The sequence below is a fragment of the Chlamydotis macqueenii genome, chromosome 7, assembly GCF_036417535.1.
Source record: "Chlamydotis macqueenii isolate bChlMac1 chromosome 7, bChlMac1.mat, whole genome shotgun sequence".
Classification (NCBI taxonomy): Eukaryota; Metazoa; Chordata; class Aves; order Otidiformes; family Otididae; genus Chlamydotis; species Chlamydotis macqueenii.
This window is the reverse complement of record NC_141562.1, coordinates 13,079,983-13,101,162: the sequence shown is the minus strand read 5'-3', so window position 1 is coordinate 13,101,162 and position 21,180 is coordinate 13,079,983. Positions and strand designations below refer to the sequence as shown.

General features: G+C 38.6%; 1 protein-coding gene across 1 annotated transcript in view; it reads right to left on the bottom strand.

Moving 5' to 3' along the window:
- Window positions 1-21,180, bottom strand: part of MYPN (myopalladin) — a 59,618-nt gene that overhangs the window by 15,428 nt on the left and 23,010 nt on the right. Inside the window, exons 5-12 of the mRNA XM_086752078.1 lie at window positions 18,761-18,908; window positions 17,141-17,212; window positions 16,794-16,935; window positions 15,838-15,861; window positions 13,730-13,846; window positions 12,631-12,997; window positions 10,080-10,667; window positions 7,610-7,757 (exon numbers count right to left, since the gene is read on the bottom strand). Of these exons, the coding sequence (XP_086608204.1) occupies window positions 7,610-7,757; window positions 10,080-10,667; window positions 12,631-12,997; window positions 13,730-13,846; window positions 15,838-15,861; window positions 16,794-16,935; window positions 17,141-17,212; window positions 18,761-18,908 (1,606 nt within the window). The remainder of the gene's footprint in view (window positions 1-7,609; window positions 7,758-10,079; window positions 10,668-12,630; window positions 12,998-13,729; window positions 13,847-15,837; window positions 15,862-16,793; window positions 16,936-17,140; window positions 17,213-18,760; window positions 18,909-21,180) is intronic.

Sequence of the window (21,180 nt, the reverse complement as noted above, 5' to 3'; positions counted from 1 at the left end):
TTAGAGGGCAACAGGGCTGGTAGACCGAGTAGGTGAAGCGGCTCACAAATTGGTTATCTCAGAAGCTAGGCACAGTAAGTCCATGAGGAATTGTTACTCTGAGAAGGCAGCTCTGAACTCAGATTAGAGTAAAATGAGTGGGAATGAAAAGTGTTAAGACTTATCAGAGTCAGATAGCAACTGAAAGCAGTAGTCTAGAAGACTGAAAATTGGAAGAGGGCTTTTGGAAGAGCCAACACCTTTTACTTGTTAGGTGTGACGTAATAAAGAACAAGGGAGGAAAAAGAGGCCTGCCTCTGCTCCCACATACGAAACCAGTCAATCTGTGTAATGTGGAAGTCAGCAGACCAGTTTTTTACTGCTTTACCAACAGTTAACATCATTCTTTTATGGCTGTACATAAATCTGCGCTGGACTGTCTTAGTTGGATACATTCTTCAACTTTATTGAGCTACGTGCATGTTTCATTAACCTACCAAGTGTGAATGTGATGACTTTTTTCAGCATGGTGTAACTCATCTCTAGATAAAATTTTTCTTTAGTTCAATTTTCTGGTGACTGTGTCAAAAGCAGGTTTTGGAAATGAAAATTGCTAATGACAAGAATAATGTTTCAAATTGAAAAGGCAGTATTGTACTTCTATACTTTTAATACATCCATAACTGTATAGTTGAAGATGGGGGAATCGTTGCTTCATCACCGAAGTGAGTTTTTCATCATATAGTGTTCTCTAGCAGAGAGATGTAATGGGCCTAGAAAGGCATTACCATTACACTTTCAAGGCATGACGATAATGAGTAAAGTGTTGACTCCAGAACAAAAAGCTACAGCGTGGAGTTAGGAGGAAGTGAAATACTGCAAGCTAATGGGCGAGTTCAGTATCGTTTATAGATAGCTGAGGTTGGTCAGCAATTTTTCATACCGATTTTTTTTCTGATTCATTGCTGTCCAAAAGAAGTTGTGGTATGTAATAAGAAATTGATAGCACAGGGTTGCTGTAGCCGTGATTCAACCAAACAATGCTGATAGAGACAGCTAACACTTTTTATTACCTCTAGTCCAAAGTTATAGGTTTGTCTTAAGTTGTCTAACCACCTAACATAAATTAAACTTAGAGCAATTATTTTCAAACTGTAATTAACCTAATGTTTCTTGCCTTTATTTTCTGTGAACACAGTGTATCATTTTTTCCTCACTGATGTACTGAAGAGACTAATTTCTTACAAACTTTACTTTATTAAGAAATATGGGCAGTTCTTCCTTTCTGTATGTCTGCTTGCAGAAGGAAAAATGATAGAGGAAGGAATGCATTTAATGGGGCCACTTTGAAGTTTATCAGGGATGGGTTTTTTCTCCGATTTCTGGAGTGCATGTGACTCTGAGTGTACGTGCACACACAGAAAAAGGTATAAAATAGAAGTAGCAGTTTGTCAAAACAAGTGCATCTTGCTGCACTGTCAACACTGGGCTATCATTAGTGGCGGCTGCTTCTCTGCGCGTGGAAGCCACAAGAGTCATTGTCTTTCCATGCTAACAAAACAGTCTCTGGCTAGGAACTGTGCCAGCTGCATGTGTTAGGATGGGTCATTTTAAGGACTTATATTAAAAAATACATTTTAAATCTGAAAATACTGAAATTAGGGTTCCCACTGCCCCGAAGTGTTGCCTGTGTGTTGTGCTCATACTTCAGTCTTTGTCTTTCTAAATGTGTTGTTTGGTGTGCATCTACATAAAAACCAACAGGGGTAAGTTAACTTTGCTGTGAAAATTTGAATGCCATCATACACACACTGCAGGTGGTATGCCAAACTTCTTATAAAGAACAGGAATCTCTGAAATAATTAGATATACACAGTTGTATAAAGAATATAATCTTGGAGTTTTTTGCTTGTTTGGTAGATTTTCTTCTAGGATTAGCAAGAACAGAAAATAGTTGTTAATACGGCTTTCTGAAGAACAGTTTTTATCACATAAGCCATAAAGCTATTTCTGAATGTGATTACGTAAGTGGAGTAGGGCAAAGTGTTTGTGGTTGTGGTTCAGACAAGTATTTTGTAAAGCGTAACACAAAGAACAAGTCAGTGTGATCACTGGTGCAATGTTAAAACTAGGCTGCAGTTCAGCATACTGAGGACACTAAGGGAAAGAGTATGAAGGTTCAAGCTCTGGTTTTAGGACAAAAATGTAGGATTCTAGCTGCTTTTTGGCAACTTTTCTGGAACATGAAATTTTTACAGACAGGATTTTACACACTTGTTTAATATAATAGCCAGATGTTTAAAATTGTGCTGTCTCCCAGCTAGAAAACTGTCAAATTCAAGCTCCTATCTACAGATGTAAGTGTTCTGTACAAATTAGAATATATATAACACATATATTATATTTGTATATAATTATCTATATATATGCTGAGTAGACTGCAACTTTTGAAACCTGGATATTTCAACTCCATGTATTGTCGAAAGGAGAGTAGGCAGTGGTGGTTGCATTAATATTGGCAGGGTATAAGTAAAAGGGTAAAAGAGTGTTAAAACTGGCCAGAGCAAAGCCAGGAAATGTGCTGGTGAATATGTGTCTTAAGCAATTCTGTACCATTTTTCTCTAGTCATTAGTAACACCTTGTAGATGAGCCGTGCAGCATTATTGCCACAGAGATGTGTGGTGTATTCGGTGTATGATTTGACAGTGTGGCTGAACCAGTTGAGTTGCCAGCTTGTGCTAGCACCAGCATTCCCTTGCTTCCCTCTCTGCTCATATTCGTATGCTGCCACACATCCGATCCCACAGTGACCTGTTCTGCGGGAGTGAGCCAGGAGAAAGTTAACTCAAAAGGAAAAAAAAAAAGTCAGACAAGTACTAGTGGAAATTTGGGGCAAGTGGAGAAGTGAAATGCAACTTCTGGGGGAGATGCTAACCTTTACACTGCCTTGGCAATATTGTTGTAGTGTGCTGCTGGATGGTTGTAATTTGACAAGTATGACAAACAAAATCTTCTCTCAATGCAAGTTTTGTTGAAGGTATGGATTGGCATCATCTTGTTTCTGTGACGGATCTGTTTGGCTCCATCACCATCATTTTTTGAGCACCTGACAGCAAAGCACTCTTCAGGGCAGGGCTGTTACCTGCATTTTACATGTGAGAAATTGAGGCCTAAGGAAGCTAAGTGACCTGTTAAGATGACAGAAAGTCTGTGACAGAGCAGGTAGTTGGATCATGTTCTCCTAGATCTTGAGTCAAGTAATCGTGCTCCTGGGCCACTCTGCTACCTGTGAAGCTTGTTGGCAAAAAGGGAAATTGCATAGAGTGTAGTAATTCCTAAAAGTTTTTGAGCATCTTTGTGTATGAATATGAGCTCTAAAATCCTGTATTTGTTGACGTTAAAACCTATCTTACTGTTGACTTTGTCAGGATTCAGATCTTAGTGAAAATACATGTTTACAGTTAGTAGAAGCTTGTAGCATCAAAATAGTCTCACATTAGCATAGTAACCCAGGGAAATTACCACAAATAGAAATGCTAGAAGAACTTTATTTGAGTGTTGATTCTCATATACTGTATAAAAACATAATTCTGTTTGCCACTCATTGCCAACTCCAGACAAATTTCCCAATTTATTCCCAGTTTTGTGACTTTCATTAGACTGGCTTTTTGGCAGAGTTATTATAAATCCAGTTAACAGTTTATCTAAGAAACTGGCATATACTGCATCTCAGTGTCTGTTTCCATGCTGTAACACTCCTTGGCTTCAATGTCTAATCCAGGTACTCTGACTGAAATCTTCTGTTTAGTTTGGATTCTCTCTCTCCCTCCCCTCCCACTGTCTTTCAGCAGTGGGAATAAAAAACCAACAGATCCAATGTGCAGATCATGTTCCATGGAGACATATCACTGAGGTGACAGCATAAGGCATGAATATCATGCCATCCAGATGTAAACATGAACCCTTGAAGAGTCTAGCAAGTCGTCTGTGGTACACAGCTAGACAATATTCAAAATACAGTTCAGCTCAAAGTGTTAGAGCAAGAGGAAAACGGAAGAGAAAGCAAATGAGGTTTGCATCTCCAGCTCCCACAGGCTTATTCTCTGGAGTGAGCACCTTAGGACTGTGTATGAAAGCATGAGGAGCTGAGGTTCCCTTTCCTAGGTGATGAGTTCTGCAAGCCAAGATCTTTACCAGGAAAACCTGTCTGGACATTGTTGTTGATTACATCTAGATCATGAGAAGGCAGCTACAAGTGCTTGTTCAAGAATTCATTCCCACGATTATTGGGAGTGTATACCTATTAATGTCAAGATCTGGTAACTTGTCTTTGTCAGGTTCTTAAGTCTCTTCTCATTTCTAGTACAGAGCAAACAAGCTTCCTTGGGGTTTAATTCCTATCCTTAATCCCAAATTGCCTACATTTGCTGACCTTTGGGAGGTAATATGAAGCTTGCTTTTGAGCAACATTTTTAGAGTGAGTGAGTTAAGTATCATTCTTGCGCTCTGGGGAACAGAGTTCTTGGTGATTCTTGCGACCTTTCTGAGGCTGACTGCTTATTATGGGAACTGCAAGGAGATGATTCTGTTTGATCAATGTTGAGGTGTTAGTGTGATGTGGCCTCTGCGACAAGTTGGGTTCTGCATATGGCTTTACAGGCTGTGGCTTTTAATGATCTAAAAGCTTTTGGACACACCCTGCATCTCCTCTGCTCTGAAATTTCTTACAAAGTATTCCATAGCAAAAGTAAAGAATATTCATGTGAGGGCTGTGCATAATTTTTTAAAGAGCTGTGGCTTTACTCTTTGTCCTAAAAATAAGGCAGTGACCATGCTGCTGTCTGGGTCTTATATAAGACACAACCAAGCAGCATTGCCACGCCAGCATTCTTCGTCATAAATGACAGAGATATGTGAGCAGAGTTTGTAGTTCTTATAACCCAAAGGTATAAACCAGGCCCAAGTATTTAAATCTCCTTTCTTTTATTATTGCACATTTAATTCCTTTATATCTATTACTATACAGGCTTTCAAGGTTTAATTACCTCATTTTTCTATTTTATATTATTTGACTGAAGATGTTTGATATAACTGAACCTCTTTTTTTCAACACTCCTAATTTTGGTGAAATTTCGTCTGGCAATACAGCTTACTACCATCTGCATAAATGACAGATATGGAGGGGTTTTTTTTCTGGTAAAAATCACAGCTTGTTAGTGCATGTACTTGATCAGAGTTGCAGCTAGAATCTTAGCAAAATCATATTTGTATTTCTATCAGCACTGCATGGTTACCATAGCTGTAGAAAAACAAACTAATCTGTTCTGTCTCATGCAACATCAGCAAAATTAGCAACTACATTCTGATTCTGGATTTCTTTGTGGTTGGTGATGAATGCTATACTGGATGAAACAGAAGGAGTACATCTGGATTATTACATATCATGCTGAGTGCATAATGCTGACACTTAGGAAAATCTTGACTTGTAAGCTAAACGCTTTTCATATGGAAGTCAATGATAGATAATAAATAAGAGCACCAAGATGTAAAGCACTCATGTTCATTACTGCGCTTTCTATAGTAATATAAAACAATACCAGTACTTTAAGACACAGACTTATCAGTTGCAGTTTTCAGTCTGGGTGATCCGTACATGCTCCACAGAGATTATAAATGAGACGAGATACTGCTATTAAAATACGGGGTTACAGTACAATTCTCTAAATAAAAATATGCTACAGAACACATTTTATGAGAAGGAATTTTTAAAATAGCATGTGGAAAATACAAGGAAGCCAACACTTTAAGATGCTTATTGGATGCTGTACTCCATTGATGCAGTTGTCTCTCATATAGAGGAGAGTTACGTTCGTATTTATGAGAAAGTGAATAAGAAGCCCTTCCCTACTATTATAATAACCAATTTAATGCAAATCTGCTATTGTGGGATGAAAATGTCTCCTTTTTAATTCTGTGTTAACTAGGAGAGGAAAAACCAGGACAAAATCTATGGCTGTGAATCCAGCACTCCAACATATTATTCTCATGATGGCAAAGCAATAGGAATTTTGGAAAATGCTGTGCCTCCTCTCATCTCGCTAAATAATCACTGCTTTCATGGAGGAGAAAACTCAGACTTGAATTTCCTAGAGTCAGTCTGAGCAGTGATTTTCCTGGATATGGAAGAATAAAATCAGAAGTGATTAAAGGTGGGGACTGAGGGGAAAATGAGGGAACTTCTATTGAGCAATCCTAAAATTTTTGTTCTCTAGTTCATTACCATTGACATTGTCATTACCATAACAATTGTTATGTGTGTATTTTACAGTGTTTGGGGGATTTGGGAATCAAGATTTTGGTTTGGTCTCATGTGGGACAGCAAATAAGTGTATAAATAACTTTTGCTGTCAGCAGATAACTTTGACACTAGTAGTGATCATTGTTTCTAAAGGGGTTATCATGCAGTTAACTCGAAAGACTGATTGGTATTTCACAGCGGCTCTCTAAATAATTTGTCTTACTACCATAGCAAGTACAAATTGTGACACTTGTGATTCATCTGCAAAACATACCGCTTGCCAGTTGTTTTACTCAAAGTGCTTTGGCAGCGTGATCTGTCAGAAAGGTCAACAGCAAAATTAAAAAACCAGGGATTACACTGCAGTTGTCCACAGAGGGTAATTTACTCCGAAGACTCCATGGATTTTTGTTTATCTTTGCGTGTTCTCTGTCAGAAGGGCTAACAGACGTTGTGAAAAGTTCCCTTGTTGATGACAGGTCAGGGTAAACTTATTTGCTGCATTAAGCCTGAGCTGGCGGGGAGGCCTCTCTGGCCAAGGTGAGAGCAGAGTAATGGCCTACAGACAGAACAGCTATCTAGCAGTCCTTTGTGTGTCCTGCTGTTACTGAACCTGATTTACAGTGATTTCAACCTCAAAATGTTATTTCATTTTTTAATTTATTCTTTAATTTCATAGACAATGTCCAGATCCGGTAAATATATTGATTCCAATTAAGAATGAACTGATATTTAGTTCCTTGAACTTTGTAAAAGGCTTGTTATTTTGCTAAACTGATGCTAGACCTAAAGTTTGGTGCATGCCAGTAACAGCTACCAAAACTTTAAGTTCCTAGCAAGTCCCTGTCAATTCATGTAAGCCAGGAGATTTGGGAAAATAGGTTTAATGCTAAAAATTGAATACCACATTTTGGTTCAACCAAAGTAAAACCAGAAACCTTTTCTTACAGGTTTGATTACTCCTTTGTTTGTGTTAAAAACATATGGTGTATGGATGTGTATGTGTGCAATGAGTTGAGCAAGTCGTAAAGTGAAAAATGAAATCCAGTGTGCAGAAGCTTCCCTGAAAGTTTTACATTCCTACCGGTCTCTAATAGAGATGATTAGTAATTAAAAATGCTACTCAGTCACAAAATAAACCCTCTATAGCTGCATGCCCTCGTACTTCCTATTTAAAGCTCCACTTTGCTATTCCAAACCAGTACTTACCACAAAAGCTCGCTCTGCAAAGTAGTGTAGCAGCTCAACCACACAAACACCTTTTGTGCCACAAGTCGTAATACATCTTGTTCATGAGTAAAATTTATTTTAATAACACTCAATTTACTTACCTGCTGACTACTTTGTTGGTTAACATCCTCTCTGAAATGGAGTTTTCTTTCCAGATCCTTTACAAGTGCAGTTTTATTTTCCCGAATAGAATCATCTGTTGCTAACGGCAGAGGCTTCAGATTTTTCTTTTTTAATCCCTGCGTGGGGCTATTAAAAGAAAATTCTGATACTAACATGCAGCAAAGAGTATATATATTTTTTATGTCACCTGTGTGATATGATATGTTACATTTCAGTTGTCTGGAGGAACCTGTTATTTATTTATTTATTTAGTGGCCAAAACACAACATGGGATTTTCTTTTTGTTTTGTTTTGTTTTGTTTTCCTTTTTGGTACTACTTTTAATGGTGCATCTCATTCCTGTGCCAGTAGGAATTGAGGAAACACATCTTTAAAAGAATAAGTATTCTAATACTATAATAAGCATCTAAGTTCTGTTTATATTTATCCTGGAATAATGATGTCACAATGAATGCTAAATAAATATGTATAGGTGTTACCATAGGTACACAATTTGTACATTTTACTGTATCAGGCGATAATTTAAAAGTTAATACAACTTCTCAGTGATATTTATCTCACATCTTCCTTGATCATTTACTCTTTCCATGAAGTTTTACTTCTTTCATTTCTCTCACCCTTTTATAACATCTAACATCAACAAGTTTGGTGGGGTTTTTTTTTAAGTTTTTATTTTTTAGATGTAGTCTGTTTTATTTTGGCAAGGTTTGAAAATAATTACATTCTTAAATAAGGCTGTTTGGAGACTGTGAGGATGCACTGCTGAAGCACAGCAGCTGCACACTACTAGAGAGCGTGCAACCTTCTGGTAGTTTCCCAGGACTTGGGATCTCAATAGCAGCGAGTCTAGGTAAAAGGCATAACTGGCAATTGCTGTGCTAGATATCTTCCTGTTGTCGTTCTGCAGACATAATCTCTCACTGCTTTTGTAACCAGAATTACTATAATTGATAATGCCAAAAAAGGAAGCTGAAACTTCAATAGCTGTTCACAGATTAGTACAGATACTGTTCGGGTTCCTTCCTGATCTTTTGTGCCCTCACTTTGACTCTCTCCCATGTAGAGATCTAGATCTGAATCTCAGCATGATGAGCTCTAGTTACGTGGGAATTCAGCTCTAGGCCGGGACCCAAGAAAGGTGAGTTGTAGAAAACAATATGAAACTACTCTACCTGGTAGGCATATTGATAAAGCCTGTACAGCAGTTAGAAAAAGTAAAACACTTAGCAAGGGTTACGTGTCGTTAATGCAGAGAGAATAGTGCTTGAGCACCTGCTCAAGGGGAAGGAGAGGGGTGGATGAGCAATTGCAGTTGATTTTTGCTTGCTGTTGCGCTATTGTGAAAGCAGGCCGAAGGCTTGAGCTGGGTATAGTTAAAACCTTAACTGTGAGCTTCATAACTTTATTAGGTACGCCTGCCCCTAATGCCAGGGCTGCGAAGGCCTGCAGGCGTGTGCCACAGCATGATGGTGGTTACGTGGCTGTGCTGGGCAATTAGGGGGTCTGGGAGTAGGAGTGCGACAGCGGTTTGAAGGCAGGATTTCTTGGCACACAGAGTAGTGAATGTTATGTATACAGGGACACTTTTTTCTGTTAGAATTACAGATTGGTTGATAGAGTATTAGCAAGACAGGTAGGAGATTGTGACTTACTGATGGTTATCACTACTATTCCTTCTTTTGTGCAGAGTTTGGATTTCTATGGATAAAAAGTTGTATCAAACTACCAGTGCTAGCTGTGCTAGCGCAGAGTTCACATAGTCCACAAAAGGAATACTAATTTCAATTCTGTTAGTAAAGAAGGAACTCTTAAGGGCACGACCTTCCCAGTATATCATCATCCTTATTTGCTTGTATGGTGGTAGCCATTTTGCCACAGAAATCATGCTGTCTGTCAATTAAAATATTTACGTGCAAAGCATTAACTCTCCTGAGATTTCCTGGGGAACTTTAAATATAGAAAGTATTGCAACCAGAAAAATGCCTTTACATAAATGATTTCTTAGATTTACCTAGACTAAGAAATAACTTACATTGAGGTACCTTTTAAAACTTCATGTGTTGCTTATAATAAAGAATGTTTTATAGCCCATATAGGTACATGGTCGTAGAGTGACTTATCCTGCAAGCTCATGAAATCTCTTTTCTCCCACTAGTACAGTCTCATGAATCTCTGAGCCCCCAAATTCTTGTATATATCTATTTATAAACTCTCATTTCTCTGTCTTGAACTTACCTTACTCTTTATGTATCTTATTATAGAAGGTATTATCCCTTCCTTTCTCAACTGAATGAAAAGCTTAGATAAAATGACCAGAATATATGAATAACTTGCTTTTCTATTTTATAAATGACTTGCATTTAAGTAAACTTGAACAGAAATTCGTCTTAGTTTCCTTTACTGGTATTTCTTGCCTCAGCTTTTGCGGATAGGGTTTATTCTACTTACGTGGCTGGTGTACTTCTGGGCAGTCCCATAGCATTGGTTGATGGCACAGTTGGAAGTGAAGGAAGAACAGCGCTAAGGAAAGCCACTGGATTCTGAATCCGGCCAGTTGGGGAGATAGGAGCAGGAGTCACACTCTGTGGCTGAAAGTGTTTTACGCTAGATATAGAGAGTGTTAATGGAGGCAATGTGGATTCTTTAGGCCTTGGTAGAGACTGTTCACTTTTGCTTGTAAACCCTCCTGAGGACCTTGATTGGGCAGATGGAGGATTTCCTGTGAAATTTTCCTTGTTATTTGTTCTTTGAGTTCCTTGAGAGATGTTGCTGAATGTTTTAACTGAGGAGCTAGAAGAGGAGCTGGTAGGCGGTGGAGTTTGTGATGATAGGAACTGCTTAGGTCGCGTATAGCTGAATGCTTGTGAAGTAGAGGCTTTACTTTGTTTGTGCGTAGTTGAGGTGGACTGTTGATGGAGTGAAGTAGCAGGATTCAATAAAGCTGTGCTAAATGACAACTCTCTTGTAGATGTCTGATGCACCTGCTGTTGTTCAAGCAAGACTTGGTTGTGGAGCTGTTTTAACTGGGTCTGATCACTGCATATAAGACAAAGATGAGCAAAATTGGTCACAGGCTCTGAACGTGCTGGCTGATTACATTTCCATCTGTGAATTGCGAGAGAAAAGTTCTATGTCCTGTGATACAGTAAGTGGTAGGGGGAGCTGCTACATGATGTATTCTCTAACGTTATGAGAAGAGCATAATATTAGTTTGCTACTAAAATAAACTTTTCCTTCCTCTCCTCTTCTTTGCCAGAGCTACAAAAGGTTTTTGTCTGAAAATTATATGAGTGAAGATGATGCTTACATTTTAACACATGAAGTATAAATACTAAACTTACCTGAAGACATTTAAGGGGTAGCATTGTCAAATTCTGCTCTATGTCACCTTCATACCTCTTTGCTTGTCTACCCAAGAGTAGGATTTGGTTTATCAGATTTTAAATGAGCATTTGTAAGCCCAATTGCAGTTACTTAGCTCCTCTTAAAATGGGTTCTGAAAACAGCACTTTGGCTAATAAAGCTTTGTGTTAATCCAGCAAAAGATATATTACCAATGCAGTTTAGGTGGTGCTGACATTCGGTGACAGGCAGGAGTGCATCATTCAGTGAGGACTTGCATTTCATGCAGTTATTTCCCAGATGCTATCTACTCAATGTGTCTTCAGGGCTTTTTTACTTTGCAATTAAGGAAAATTAGTTTGCCTTATCAAGTGGTTTATTTAGTTATTATGTGTATGAAAATACAGCATATGGAAAACAGGCTAACTTTTCCCCTTCCAACAACAAAAAAGGACATAGAGGGTATGGAAAATGATCATGTGCTAAATTGTCAAGTACTAAATAACTACTGTTAAAAAGTGAGAAGTGTGGAAGTAGAAACCAATCATAACTGGCATTGAAAAACCAAATACATGAAGTCAACAGAACTTCTTTTTATTTAAAAGAATTCTTGTTTCTATAATGTACTAAACAAAAATCACATTAAAGGTAGATAAAGATAGCAACTTCAAGCTTTCAAAAGGTAGAATGTTAGAGAGCTAGAAGTCGTGCAATCCTGGTTTTGTGCCCTTCATATATACATCTACATAATAATGCACTCCTTTGTTACGGGGTGGGGAGGTTTTTTTTGGGGGAAGAAATTCTGCTTTATGCAAGCATTGCACTACTTAAATCCTGCTTCTGCTCCCCTCTTAAATACACTATAGCTCTGGAAGTAAATAGGGTTGTGAATATGAGCTTAACAAATTAAAAGAAACACTGTTCTTCCTCTGCTACATGGTATCCAAGTTCTGTCTTCTCACTTGTAATGTTTATGCTATAAAATACATCCCTGCTTAAGAGTACCAAGGAATTACTGTATGAAGTCCTTCCTGAGTCTTTAGTTAAAGTTTTTGCACATTTAAGAAAGAAAATTAAGAACTCTGCATGCTTTTTGTTAAACTAGATTTGGGAGGTTTCAGAAATGCTGAAAAGATATTTCTTAATAAGCTGCAGTGTGAATTCCATAAATTGTCCTCAAAGAAAACTACACTACTTCTTAAAATTTCTCCTTCAGCTTAAAGTGCACTAATCAAGCAGGTGCTTTTTAGGTCAAGACTATGTATAAGACTGAATATATCTGGTTCTGGCAAGATTGCATACTCAGAATTGAGTGAGATATATTTCAACAACCTGCTTTTATTTTGCCTGCATAAAGGCAGCGTTGTTCACCTTTTGTTTGCAGCAGAAAACATTGTGGAATTAAATAAAATTTCAAAGGGAAAACATTTTCCTTTTAAATTTGGAGAATCGTTTTCCCAGGAGGGATATGCAGGAAAAAATACCTAGCTTTGTAGAATATGTTTTGTTTTTTTTTAATTAGGCCTGCACCATGTGATACTGACTGTATCTTTTTGTTCTGTGTTTGAGTTTTTTGCTCTGGTGCACTAGTTTCCTGGTCTATGAATGCTAAATAATATCAGTAACGCTCCTAAGACTTAGAATCCTTTTTACTTACAGCTTTGGTTTAGCCAGTACTGGAGGGGGTTCCTTGGATGGCGATGTTGGCTCTGGTATTTTTATTGGCTGTCCATTTATTCTCTCTTGGAAATAGTTGGGTCTGCTTTGGTTTGTAGTGCCAGGTCCATCCTCTGATGATTCACTTCCTTTATCATCTTCAGGCAGCTTGAAGTGCACACGGAGACCTATCTTAGAACTCGATCTAGGTTCATTGTGGTTCACGAGAACACCTTCAAGTTTAGGTTTGGGATTTTGATTTACTACATGATGGGAAGAAGTACGTGGGGAAGGTTGATGGTCAGCAGCAATTAAGTTGATTGAGCTTGTTGTGTGAAGGGTAGCAGGATTACTAGTGTCTTCAGATGCTGAAATAGAAAATATCAAACTTCTGGTGATGTGTAAATACAATAAATTACAGTGACATGTAATCACAAAAGTTACAGTTTGAAAAACTCACTCTGATGTCCTTTCAGCTGTTGGACTGAGTTGTTTGACCTCATGTGTTTAACAACAAATTCCCTTAACAAAGGAATGTTGTAAAGGCTGGGGGAAAAGAGATATAGTTCTAGTCTGGAAGATCCAGCAGTGGTCTTTAGCCATGTCCTCCATGAATTCCACCAGCATCTTTGAAATACAAACTTCCTTTTCAAAGAATTCTCTAACTTTTTAGTTATGAAGAACACTGCCAGAGCCTGAGCTGAATTGGAGTCAACAGTGCACTGTGCTTTCCGGTACTGTACTATGCTCACCTAACATAGTGCCTTGGCAATATACATCGTGTAGGCAGTATGAAAGAATCTCTTTTGAGGTTTCCTCCTTTGGGCTCTGCACCAAAGAGTTATTGAAACAGCAAATTAGACAGTCCATAGAGATTCCAAAAATGGCTATTGCCCAAATCTTGAGGCCAGCAAGAGTTATGTTCTTGGAAGGGCTGTGTGGGATTCATTCCCTTATGTTCCTTCACATTTCTAATTGGGGAAGGACACTTTGAAAAGACACAGCAATCTGTACGTTCGATAAGCAGCTTGGACTGTACAGTGCAACAGCCTGCTCTGCTTGTGTTTACTGGCAAGCAAAGGACTAAACCAAACTCTTACCTTTAACAGTTAGATGAGCTATACTAGATACTGTGCCGTATTTATTGCTTGCAGTACAGGTGAAACTGCCAGAATCTTCGGAAAATACTTCAGCAATAACAAGAGTACAAATTTCCTCTGCAAAGCATCAGAGCAGTATTATTACTTGAAGTGAATATGCATTGAACAAACACAGAAAGCCTTGACTACCCTCAGGGACATTTCCTTAAGATTTTCTACCTTGCTCCATTTGATCTTAGTTTCATCAGTATTATCAATTTTGTCAGCCTTTGTGTGTAGCAGCTGTTATCAGCATTGTCTGCAGCAACTGGTACCCTCTCTGCTCCAGCATGCCCAACAAAAGGGAAGAACAGGTGTCAGCAGTGTTTGGAAAACATGAGAAAATGTTTTCCTAATCACATGAAAAGATTAGGATAGACTTTCTCTCTGAAGAACTTAAAATTTTATTTGGAGAAATATAGTGTACTCTATACTCACAAATCACTAAAATATACGTATTTTTATCTCTGAAAATTGAAAGATTAGTTATAATTAACTGGGAACAGTTCAAGTAGAGTCACTCTGTAAGGTGAAGAAATACAAAACAAGCTGGCATTTTCCAAAAGTACCAGTGCAGATTTGCAGAGAGAGGGGATTGTGCTAATTGTGCTTACAGAAAATTGCCTTTTCACTTCTTTGTGAAGAAGACTAATAGGCACCAAAATAGTACTAGCAAAAATTAAATTCAGTCTTGAAAAGTCAACCTGGGGTTATGACATTCCTGTCTGACCAGTATCTGACATGTCTGGGCAGCAGTATCTATGGTGATGGGATTTTAAATCTTTCCTTTGGCCGGTTAGCTGGGGTGGGGAGGGAGAGCAGCATCTAAAGTGTGTTGAAATGTGGGCTGACAGCATTTCTTCAAGTAGACAGTGACTATTTTGCAAGAAACATTCCCAAAACCCTACAGGACTAATATTTAATGAGTATTGCTGTAGAAGACCATACCACACTGAAACATGATTGTTTAATGTCATCACTGAGGAAAATCTAGCAGCAACAAAGAGATTACTTGCTAACAATTACAGGAGAATAATAGTTTATTATAGCACTAGGATTATAGAACTAGTTTAAGGCATTATAGTATCTAGTTTATAGGACTTGGATTTGCCAACCAGTGCATGCATGGCGATCCAGATTCCTTCTGAATGAGCAGCAGGTGATGTGGCAGTGACAACTGCACCCAACTGATTGCCCTCTAAAAACTGCTTCACGTTACTCAGCAGTGATGCCACTGGACAGTAAAGGAACGGCACCGACAGATTCTGGTAGGAGCTCCATTTATTCATTCTTAAGCCTCAGCTAGAGACATTGCAGAGAGAGAGAGAGTCTCTTTCAAGACACTTTTTGAGGTAAAAAACTTTTAGTAGGGCAAGGAGAAGAGTTACAAAAGTTTATATTCTATAAGAATGAATACTCCTTTGGTAATTTTCTGTCTTAAAGGGGCAGCTTTGTATTTTTAATAGCGAAAAGTGTAATGGGGAGACTGATTGTCTCAAAATTTATAAGGCTCCTTTGCTTGAATAATGCAGAATGGCCTATGTTCTGCTCTGACCCTTGAAATTAGCAAAACCAGTCACTTTTATAGGACTTGCTGATATCAGGGGTGGAACACCTGATGTGATACTCTCATATTACGCTGGTAGGGAGCAAAGGGAATGGCTGACATGGCTAAACATCTGATGCAATGTTCCCTAACTGGTAAACTAGATAAAAATAGCTCAGTCCTACATCATCTGGTGTACTTCTGAACCTGAGATATACAGGGGACCCTCATACATTAATTTTGTTAATTTTTGGCTCATAAGGTGGTAATGTTTAGGTCCTAAGTTAGAACTGGGTCAAACCAGAATGAAAGCATGATTTTGCCCGAAAGTGATAGAACTGATTCAAATTATATGGTTATGGAACAGTTTACAGTGAAATGGATCTCACTAGTAGCTATAGAACATGGGGAAAATAAGAAATCTTGTTAATTAAATTATGCAGTTTAAATAATTAATATTTTATGAGGTTAAATCATCACATTTGTATAATCAAAAAAGTATGAGCCTTTTGATGATCCTCACCTGGTTCAGCCATAGATCGTGGTTCTAAAGGGAAGAAGAGCAGAATTAGTAGATTGAATATACTTTCTTTTGCCAATATTTTTTTTCCTTAAGCACTAACTGTGATGTTTGAACTTCTCTATATAGTGGAATACTTATCTTGATCCAATTTTCTATCTAAGGGGTGGTGGAAACAGCCAGGCCTTGTACTTAATGGTATGTGAAATGCACTAAACAGTATGAACGCTTATAAACACTTCTGAGAACTTATGAGTAGGAAAATAAATTCTGCAATAAGTATTTTTTTTGCAATCTTTGTACTACTTTAGTGTGCCTTGAAGACAATTTCTGAAACTGTTACACACATGAAATCAAGTTATGATAAGACATTATTTCATTTAGGTTTGATTTAGTGTGGTATTTAAGGAATTTTTATTGAGTTTTAGCAATTTTAGCATTCCAGTGACTTTCATGAAAACTGCAGGTGTTTTGACTACATTTGAAAATTAAAGTAGAAGTATATATTTATGACCTATCATGTATTATGTGCACACACATGATTGTGTGAGCATACTAACATGTTCGTCAGGGTACTTTTGTGGATAAATAAGCAATCCAGTCCCCATAAGCACAAAGATGAGGGACTTTACAGGCAATGGAACTCTACATAAATGATGCGAAAAGAAAAGCAAGCAGCTGAAGTAAGGCTGAATTAGAAAAGAACATTGAAGTGGCAAAGGGATCAAAACAGACAGCAAAACATTTCAATAGTTTGGAGAATCTCAGAGAAATACTACCTGTGAGTATGCTGTTCAATTCATCCACAGTTTTGGCTTCTGGAACTCAGATTTATTGCCACATATATGGCTTACATAGTTCTTACCATTGTAATAAGAAATTCGAAGTGTTGCTATGTTAGCAATTTTGTTGCTTACCTATCTTTTATTAGACACAATATTTCCACACAAGAAACATACTTTTCTGTAATATCCTAAAATCTGGAGAATCTTCTATGAGTGTTCCTTCTCTATACCATTCAACCTTTGGAGAAGGAGCTCCTTTCACTCGACATTCAAAGACAACAAGCTGCCCCTCAGAAGCTGAAATATCCTGTAACATCTAATAAAGAAAATGAATAGACAGTCAGTAAATGTCTTATTGGTCTGGAAGTAATACTGATTTCAGTAGGATTTCATAAAGCCACTTAAATCCTTGACTGGCTTGAGAAATGCATAATTCCTTTTGATATCTAGAAAATTTTAATTATCTCTATATACAATTAATTGACCTCTTTATTTTTCAGATATGTCTTAGAACAAATTACCTTTGTAAATACAGGAGCAGCAATTATAGGTCTTCCATCCAGTCCTTGCAAATAGTTGGTGGGGCTTTGAGTCTGTAGGTTGTAAAACATCACATGATGTTGTTCAGGTATACAGAAGATATTTTTCTATATACAGGAGAAACATGCTTTTGGAATGACATAAAAGAGATTTTGGTGGATGAAGTCCAAAGCAGAATATTTAATGCAATGAATAAAAGTTGCTCGATTGTAGAAAACTGCTGGCAGCCCTCCTGGATGGGTTACTGCCTCAGTAACAAAAATGCTGTTATCGCCTTATTGCCTTACTGAGTTAAGCACGGCAAGGAAAACTTCACTGCAGTGTATTATAACATCTTTCATTAATACTTCACTAAGGCAAATCTGTGTAGGCTGCTTGGTGGTAGTCTTCTTTTAAAAACTCTTACTTAGAAAATGTTTATTGATGTTAATAAGGAAAAGTTAAGTCATGTGTGTGACTGCTACTGTAATTCTTCTCCTTTGCTAAAACCAAGCAATTTACAGAGGTGGAATATCACCCTATTGATCCTCCTCAGTGACATCAGAATGAAATTATTCTCCTGGAAAACTTCCTTCTAGAACTTGTTTAATAGAGTTTTTCTTTTAGTGAAATAGAAGCTGCACCAGAACAGCAGAATTAGTGATTCAGTATCTCAGGAAACATAGCCAAATTTCATAAATGGTGTCTTATAAGCCAACAAGATTAAAAGTGCTAATTTTTGAGATAACTGTCACTCTTGACTTAGGAAACCTCTGTCAAAATGGCAAAATATTGCAAAAACTTAGTTCTGTTCTCTTTGTACTCAAAAGGAAATGTGCTTTACTTCACCTATTCAGCACATGTTTATTGGTTAGTACTTAGTTCTAGGCTGTAAACATGAAAAGGCAGTGTGAAGCGAGTTTCTCATTAACTTTTCAGTTTTATTTTTAAGTAAACATGTCTATTTTTTCCTATTAGGAAAGAATTCGCAGTTATGAATATTCTGGTAGTTTGCAACCAAAAGGACTTGAAATGCATAGTAACATTAATTAGAAAACTTTGGGTATGGATATTAAAGTGTTATGTGGTAAATCAGCGTATCTACAGAGAAAGTAAACATAGTAGTGAAATGATATAGCTTAAAATAAGTTTCGTTGAAATAAAATGATTTCAAGTGAGTTCTGTAGAGAGGGAGAGGAAAAGTTCCAGGCTGCCACTATTGAAAGTGAATGAGTCAGTCTGCAATGTGAAGAGGCCGGAGAGCTGACTTGCACGTCCAAGTGCCCTCCATGGCATGCAGTCTCGGACCTGCTGAAGCGCACATGGATTCTCGCCGCTGGCTGACCTAGTGGCAGCTGCTCCTTCTGCTCACTGCTGCAGAGACGCATGTAACCTGGGGCTGAAAGGTTCTCTTCCCTTTGCCAGGTGCTAAAGGTTAGCTAGGAGGCAGGACATCTCTTCTCTCTATGCAGCTACTGTATGGCTGTAAGGTTCAAAGGTGAAGTTCAATGGGAAAACGAAAAAGTAGAAAATTTGGGTGTTCTGAGTCACAAACTGTAGAAGAAACACCTTTTTAAGAGCTTGCTTTTGGTCCTTGAAATGCACTGTGTTGTCTCCCCTACCTGATTAACTGTTGTTGACACAGGCTGGACAGGTACAGACACAGGCTGAACCACAGCAGATGATGCCTTGGAGGTTTCTTGATGCTTGGTTGCAGTTCTAACAGCAGGAGATGCTGCATTCAAGGAGGTGTCAGCTGGCTTTGGTTTGCTGTGAAATATTAACCGAAAACAAGTTGTCTAATTGGAAGCTAGAGCTTCCCCCTTAGTTATGTCTGTCCCAGTTACATGTCAACCCCAGCCTCACTTCTGGGATTGAATTGCAGTTGATCTAAACTGATACGTACTCCTAGGGAAACTCATTTTATAAGAATCAGGCTGCATATTGTGCAACTCTCATGTCTCATACTTAGTTCAGGTACACCAAATGTAATAAATGGCCTGGATTAACCCATTTGTGGCCTGAAAGCTGCTGTTACCAGCTCTGAGCAGTATGAGAGCGCGATGCTAGTTTCTCAGAGGACAGTGCTAGCTTCTCACAGAATCACAGAATTATCAAGATTGGAAAAGACCTAAAAGATCATCCAGTCCAACCATCACCAATACTTCTCAGCTAAATCATATCCCTCAACACAACATCCAAACGTTTCTTGAACACCCCCATGGTCGGTGACTCCACCACCTTCCTGGGCAGTGCATTCCAGTGCCTGACTACCCTTTCCGAGAAGTAATATTTCCTAATGTCCAGCCTGAATCTCCCCTGGCGCAGCTTGAAACCATTGCCTCTGGTTCTATCACTGTCTACACGAGAGAAAAGGCCGACCCGTAGCTCGCTACAACCTCCCTTCAGGAAGTTATAGAGAGCTATAAGGTCTCCCCTGAGCCTCCTCTTCTCCAGACTGAACAATCCCAGCTCCCTCCGCCGCTCCTCATAAGGCCCGTGCTCCAGACCCCTCACCAGCTTCGTAGCCCTCCTCTGAACGCGTTCCAGGGCCTCAATGTCTTTCTTGCAGTGAGGGGCCCAAAACTGAACACAGTACTCGAGGTGCGGCCTCACCAGTGCCGAGTACAGGGGGAAAATTACCTCCCTGTTCCTGCTAGTAACACTGTTTTTGATGCAAGCCAGGATGCCGTTGGCCTTCTTGGCCACCCGGGCACACTGTCGGCTCATGCTCAGCCGAGCATCAATCAGTACCCCCAGGTCCGTTTCCTCCACACAGTCCTCCAGCCACTCCGCCCCAAGCCTATAGCGCTGCCTGGGGTTGTTGTGGCCGAAGTGCAGGACTCGGCATTTGGTCTTGTTGAACCTCATCCCATTGGCTTCAGCCCAGCTCCCCAGCCTGTCCAGATCCCTCTGTAGGGCCTCGCTACCCTCAGGCAGATCCACACTCCCAGCCAATTTGGTGTCATGCACTCTTGCACTGCTCCCTAAGCTTGTATGATGATTTGAGCCTAACAGGTAACGAAAATGTCATGGTCTGCTTGGATACAGATTCAATAATTTACTGCTGAAAAATAATAAGAGAGATGTATGCTTTTTGACCACCATATCATGCAATTTTGATAATGTACAAGTTGGCACCTCTTCCCTTCTTCTAGGCTGTTTGTATATGGAAATAAAAGAGTTAGCCCTATTTATTTTTATGCTAAGTAAAATAATGCAGACAGTGAAGAGATGGCCTTTTTATTCAGTCTGAGGTACGCACTGGCTGCTCTGGAATGTACCACAGGTCCCCCCAGGAAAGCCAGCCTTCAAACCAGAGGAAGCTTTACTCAGAGTTAACATACAGTTGTTGTGATTACTGATTTCTCTTTTGAAATGGTGAACTTTCTTTTGCACCTCTTCTCATATTAATCCCTTTAACTACAGGTGGTCAGATTCATGTGACAATGGCGGGAAGCTAAGTGAAAACTCTGATTATACCCAAACTCTATCTTTCATAGTTCTATAATTTGAGGACATCCTGATACAATGCCAGAGCAGTTTTTTTGTTTGTTTTTTTTTCCTAAAAAATACAGCATGCAACATATTACTTCACAATTTAATGAGGTAAGCAGCTTAGACATGCCATCAAGTGATCAGGATCATGGTCAGCACTATGTTAACACCTAATGAGATGAATAAGAAAAAATGTTATGCCTGAGACATTTGGAAAAGTCTGAGCTAGAACTATGAAAAACTTAGCGATTCGTACCAAAACCTTGGAGATCTTCTTGATCTTAAGTTTTATATTAAACCCTTACATTTATCAAAGTCCCTAAACCAATCCAATTTGGAGTACTTTATGACTTTGAAGTAAAAATCACCTAAGACAGGATTTGCTGTCAGCCTGAGGTCTTCAGTCAAACACACTGCAGTGTTTTCTGTTTGCATTTTAAAAGAACATGACATTTGTAATGAGTATAACCCTCCTTAGTGAATAATGGAAAAAAAAACCCAGAGTGCATAAGTTTGTCTGATAAAAATTTCCTCTTTATAGAGC